General features: G+C 42.9%; 1 protein-coding gene across 1 annotated transcript; it reads left to right on the forward strand.

The window, feature by feature from the left end:
- Positions 1–3768, forward strand: LOC116335309 (actin, cytoplasmic 2). Its single transcript, XM_031758967.2, has 7 exons — positions 1–144; positions 1201–1326; positions 1416–1655; positions 2176–2422; positions 2507–2698; positions 2792–2973; positions 3089–3768. Exons 2-7 carry the CDS (start codon positions 1204–1206, stop codon positions 3230–3232), a joined length of 1128 nt encoding a protein of 375 aa, XP_031614827.2. The 5' UTR covers positions 1–144; positions 1201–1203; the 3' UTR covers positions 3233–3768.
- The last annotated feature ends 2424 nt before the right edge of the window (positions 3769–6192 follow it).

A 6192-nucleotide genomic window follows, 5' to 3' on the forward strand; every position in this document is an offset into this window, starting at 1 on the left:
TTATGGAGAGGGGCTGCAGCACGAGTCCTCATAAAAATCCTCCAATTTATTGGCCTTCATTGCAGTCAAGTTCAGACACTACATCCTACCGGAGTGTACCGCTCAGTCACAGTTCTCCTACACCGAAAACCCTCCCTCACACAGGTAAGACAACTGCGGAATGTCGGTGGAAGTTTCTTCCTCACATTTTAACGCTTTAATGTAACATTTCAAACAGCGACTGTTTTCTTTTTTATATCACTGCTTAGCTTACGAAGCAAGTCTTTTTTTCTTTTTTTTTTTATTCGAGACGTCTTTCAAGCTGAAGCGAGCCTTTTAAAACCCGCTTGCTAGGCTTCAGTGTTCCTATTATTTGTACCGCCACAGTTTTAACCATGTAACGGTTCGGTTTAGAAATGTGTTGACATATTGCCGCTTATGTTTAAGAGGGTGTGAAATGACCTTGCCACTCGATGCTGTCATCACTTTGTAGTCCGACAAATCAAGACTGTTTTAAAAAAAAAAAAAAAAAAAAAAAAAAAAGCTTGACCTTCTCGCTTACATGTAAGCATCCACTGTTGCAGGTCTGCAGCTCTGGTGTCTCCGGTTTCAAACATTAAAACACCAGACCAGGCAAGTGCAGATTAGATGGATTAGGCTTACAGAGACTTTACTAATTTTGTAAGTAGAGCTTGTGAAATTAAGGGTTTTTGCTGTGTCACTGCAGCTATCAGTTAATTTGCTAATCCAGGTGCGTGTGCTTTAAAAAAAAAATGTGCGAAGTTGGTTTTTTGCTCGTGTAACCTTGCAAATGCGGCGGTCATGACGTTTAGATATATCAGATTTAACTGTGATTTTTAGAAGTTCGTTCAGCTACTGAAGGGTTTTGTGTGGTTAACAGTTATGGTGAGCTCGGTGAAGGGAGTGGTCGCTTGTCGGTGTCATTTGAGGTTTAGCGACACACGGGGCGGCTTCCGGGCCGGTCTACAGCAGTCTCTAAGCTGCATTCACTTTTGCCTTATATGGCCATGGCCAGACCGAGTGAGAAACTGCCTTTGTTTCTCAGCTCTGGATTTGGACTCAACCTTGCGCCACTGCGACATCCAGCGTCCGTTCTCTATAACGGCGAGACTTTATCCAGGCTGTCTGCCAGATGTAACCACACTGCTGCTGAACATTAGGACTAAAAATCCTTTCCTCTCTCGTTTCTTCTTCATACAGAAAATGGAAGACGAAATTGCCGCCCTTGTTGTTGACAACGGATCTGGTATGTGCAAAGCTGGCTTTGCAGGAGATGATGCTCCACGTGCTGTGTTCCCCTCCATTGTTGGACGCCCCAGGCATCAGGTACATATTCCTTAATAAACCTCACATACCTTGTAACCTTTTTATAACTGCTGACCTTTTCATAATCGCACTCCTCTTTGCATTCCTAGGGTGTAATGGTTGGTATGGGCCAGAAAGACAGCTATGTTGGTGACGAGGCACAGAGCAAAAGAGGAATCCTGACCCTCAAGTACCCCATTGAGCACGGTATTGTCACCAACTGGGATGACATGGAGAAGATCTGGCATCACACCTTCTACAATGAGCTGAGAGTTGCCCCTGAGGAGCATCCAGTCCTGCTCACAGAGGCCCCCCTGAACCCCAAGGCCAACAGGGAAAAGATGACGCAGGTAACAAGAGCTGACACCTTGACGAACTTCCCCCTAAGTCAGGAAACTGTTTAGCTGCAGTGCCCAACAACAGGAAACTGTGTTGCCACTCGGGTGTTTCTTCCCTTGCTCAATCTGTCTTTCCTCATCCTCCTTCAACCCTCCAGGTTCCCTCTGCCCTCGACTGATCTTTTCAGCTCTGCAGATGCTTCAGGTTTCTATCTCTGCACTGTGCATCAGGAATGAGCTGCAGCATGGGCACTGCTGTTTTTAAATTAGACTGAGACTTGTATTTAACTACACTGGTGTCTGCATGAAGCAATGGATAGTAGCTGATAATAATAGAGCAGGTTGCTGCACTTTAAATTGTAGAGTCAGTGTAACAAAGCAGTTTTGAAAAAGCTTTCTACTGTAGTTAGTGTAATACTCAACCCAGTGTGCTGTTCTTTCTGTACGACTGAACTAACACGTCCAAGCTTATTTCAGATTACTTTGACTCTTAGTTTCACTGAACATCTCTTTTCTCCTGCTCTCCTTGCAGATCATGTTTGAGACCTTCAACACTCCTGCCATGTATGTGGCCATCCAGGCAGTGCTGTCCCTGTACGCCTCTGGTCGTACCACTGGTATTGTCATGGACTCCGGTGATGGTGTGACCCACACTGTGCCCATCTATGAAGGCTACGCTCTGCCCCATGCCATCCTCAGGTTGGACCTGGCTGGCAGGGACCTCACAGACTACCTCATGAAAATTCTGACTGAGAGGGGCTACAGCTTCACTACCACAGGTGAGCATGAGGATGGTTTTTGAGACATGATGTGAGGCTTTCAGGTTTTTCTTATCTTAACTGTAATGTTTTCTTGTCTCACAGCTGAGCGTGAGATTGTGCGTGACATCAAGGAGAAGCTGTGCTATGTTGCACTGGACTTTGAGCAGGAGATGGGAACTGCTGCCTCTTCTTCATCCCTGGAGAAGAGCTATGAGCTGCCTGATGGACAGGTCATCACCATTGGGAATGAGAGGTTCCGTTGCCCAGAGGCTCTCTTCCAGCCCTCATTCCTCGGTAAGCAGCAGCTTTAAGACAGATTTCTGCGATTTGTAAAAAGTAGTCCTTAGGGGTTAAGGTTTGCCTTGCTAACTTTCCAACTCTCCACAGGTATGGAGTCTTGTGGTATCCATGAAACTACCTTTAACAGCATCATGAAGTGTGACGTTGACATCCGTAAGGACTTGTACGCCAACACTGTGCTGTCTGGAGGTACCACCATGTACCCTGGCATTGCTGACCGCATGCAGAAGGAGATCACTTCCCTGGCACCCACCACCATGAAGATCAAGGTAAAATTCTTGTTACTCAATCCTCCGTCTGTGATGATTTTTTTTTTTTTTTTTTTTTTTTTTTAAAATGTGGACTGTATTCATTGCTGACAACTCTACTTCTCTGCCCTTGCAGATTATTGCTCCCCCAGAGAGGAAGTACTCTGTATGGATTGGAGGCTCCATCCTGGCTTCTCTGTCCACCTTCCAGCAGATGTGGATCAGCAAGCAGGAGTACGATGAGTCCGGCCCCAGCATTGTCCACAGAAAGTGCTTCTAAACAGACTGTCCCCACTCCACCCCCACCAAAACACACACTGCTACAAACCCAAACAACTGGCTCGGCATACATGCCTACACCACCACACTGGTGTATGCTGAGCCTACACCTCTTCCATTTTTCCCTCATCACTCTGGCTATGGCACCATGCCCCCTGATGGGGAGAAACTCTGCAGGAAGTACAGAGCGTCCCAGGCGGTGTGAATGTGTGAGAAACATGATATCCATTGTCGTGTTTGTGTAGGTCATTCCAGTTGTCTTTGTTCACCACCTTATTTGCCTCTATGAAGGTTTATTCTCTGGTGGGCTCACTGCCCATCAGAACTGTAGTATTGCTTAATATGTAAATTATGTAATCTGAAACTTGTTTTGTTTTTGTACTTTCAGCCTTAAATGATACTTGGTCCAGTTTGTTTTTGTCATCATGCAAAAGACAAGGCTTGTACCTTGTATTGAGGTGTATGAAGGTTTGTGCATAGGGCTTTAAGCCTCTGGTGTACACAACAACCCAATAAAAGCGCACATGTCTGACTGAAGTCTGATTTGGTCTTTATGTTAAATGCATCAAAGTAACCACCTATTCATAATTTGGCCTCAAACTGCACTCTGTGAAAGTTGTTTCAGCTTATGTAAGATTTAGTAAAATGCATCTGGAAGAGACAGAGGCTTTGCTGGTATAACTGGCGAAGGTGAACAGGTGTGCCACCTGGAAGTTACAAACCATGGTGGGTAGTAGATTACGTTTGCAAATTTAAATTTTAATAAAAGATTAACTCTACACCCTTAATTTCAAGGGCAACACTTGTGACTTTAGTGGCATAAATGTAGCTGTGTGTAGTAACAATAAGTTACACCTGTCTCATGTTAATCTTGGCAAAAATGACTGAAACAATCGTGTCTTAAATGACAAATCCAAGAACCGAAGCCTGCTTTTGTCTTAACACTGCTTAAGCTTGCAGCTGGTAGGGAGGACGTGGGGGGGGGGGATCATGTGAGGAAAGGAATCAAGGATGTCCAAATTAAGAAATGGGATAAGGGTTTGGCGTAAATGACGTTGATGGCTGGAGTCCATTTGGCTACTGTTTGCATGTCAGAAGCTGCTGCACATGCAACAAACGTTGATGCATCAGAGCCTCCATCCAAACACTGTATTATGTGAATTCTGTAGATTCTTCTTGGTTTTCTCAAGATTTTTTTTTAATCAGTCTTAAAAAAATTAGCACAACTTAACACTACACATTTCATTTTGACTGCTGTCAAGAGTTAAACAGCAAATTTTACAGCCATCAGCCTCCATCGCAGGCTGAATACTGAAGATGGATTTTGAGAGTATGACTTTACTACAAAACTTTTCTTTACAGTGCCATCATGTGAATAACTCATGAGAAACAAACTACTTTTTTACATTAATAACTTTATGACATCTTATATATTTTCTATAGTTCTATACACTAGGACTGCTGCACTTAAACTTTACTATCTCTCTGTGTATCTCTAAAGCTGGCATACATTTGTCTTACCAATACTTCAGATTTATGAATATTCAATAAATCCTGCATAACTCTCTTATCAATCTGCATTCCAAAGTCAGGAGTGCAGGAGAAGTAATATGTGAGGGTGGGGCACCAGCATGACTGGTGATTTGTGACTGGTTTAGCATACGAGACCTTTAAATTCTCCCACAGACTGTCGTCCCTCTCATGTTTTTAAAGAGACTTTTGATTCACTGGAACCAGCTATTCCTCTCATAAACAGTTCTCTTTCATCTGGTTGTATTCCAGCTGCCTTTAAACATGCTGTTGTGCAGCCTCTTATTAAAAAGAAGAACCTGGACCCTGCTGTTTTTTCTAACTACAGACTTATTTCTAAATTACCATTTCTGTCTAAGGTTCTTGAAAAAATGTTTTTAAGCAAATTCTGTCATTTTTAAGCATACACAGTATGTGGGAAAGTTTCAGTCAGTGTTAGGTCACATAACAGAGATGGCTTTTCTGAGAGTTCTTAATGATCTGCTTTTAACTGCTGACTCTGGCAGCCCTGCCGTTTTAGTTCTTCTAAACCTGTTTGCTGCCTTTGATACTATGGACCGCAAGATCCTGCTGTCTCGTCTTGTATATGTTGCCTCTAGGGTCTAACTTTAGAAAACACAATTTTTCTTTCCACTGCTTTGCTGATAACATGCAGGTGTATATGCCCATTCATGTGAACAACAGAGATACATGGAAGCCTCTGCTACACTGTTTTAGTGACATTAAGTTCTGGATGAGGATAAAAGTGACTCTACTACTGACACTCCGAGTCAAATTTCGCTCTTTGCTGTTACTGTTGCAGTAAAAAAAAAAATCTGGATGCAATTTTTGCCAGTTTTTTTTTTTTTCAAATGGATTATCAAATAAGGGGTTTCACTAAAGTTTGTTTTTTATCAACTCAGAATCATTGCCAGGGCCTTATCTCTTACAGAAGGACGCAGAAAAGGTTCTACATGCTTTTATCACTTCCCGCCTGGACTACTTAAGTCCCTATATTTTGGAATTGAACAATCATCTTTACACCTCTTGCAGTCAGTCCATAATACGGCAGGTCGCCTCTTAACAGGTATTAAAAAGCAGGAAAACAGGAAGATCACAGGAAAGGTTCATGGATGTAGCGAAGGAGGACATGCGGAGGGTTGGTGTGACAGAGGATGCTGGGGATAGGGTGAGATGGAGACAGATGATTCACTGTGGCGACCCCTAAAGGGAGCAGCCAGAAAAAGAAGACAGCTCTGTTATCGCCCTGTATATTTTTTTATATCTATGTATCTAATGGTATCTATAAAAATACAAAACTTTATTTAATGACGTTTACAAAAGAATTTGTATTTTATTGTGTACATTTATAAATTTGCAGGTTTTTAAAATTGAACCAGCAGGAAGTGTGTCCGTCGCTGAAAGATGTCCGACACGTGCGGCAGCATATAT

Source organism: Oreochromis aureus, linkage group 6, assembly GCF_013358895.1.
Source record: "Oreochromis aureus strain Israel breed Guangdong linkage group 6, ZZ_aureus, whole genome shotgun sequence".
Taxonomy (NCBI): Eukaryota; Metazoa; Chordata; class Actinopteri; order Cichliformes; family Cichlidae; genus Oreochromis; species Oreochromis aureus.

Excerpts from the sequence above, each read along its gene's own strand:
- LOC116335309 (XM_031758967.2), top strand. The coding sequence starts at position 1,204 with ATGGAAGACGAAATTGCCGCCCTTGTTGTTGACAACGGATCTGGTATG. Across the intron at positions 1,327-1,415 it reads TTGGACGCCCCAGGCATCAG|GGTGTAATGGTTGGTATGGG; the intron begins GTACATATTCCT and ends TTGCATTCCTAG. Across the intron at positions 2,699-2,791 it reads CTTCCAGCCCTCATTCCTCG|GTATGGAGTCTTGTGGTATC; the intron begins GTAAGCAGCAGC and ends AACTCTCCACAG.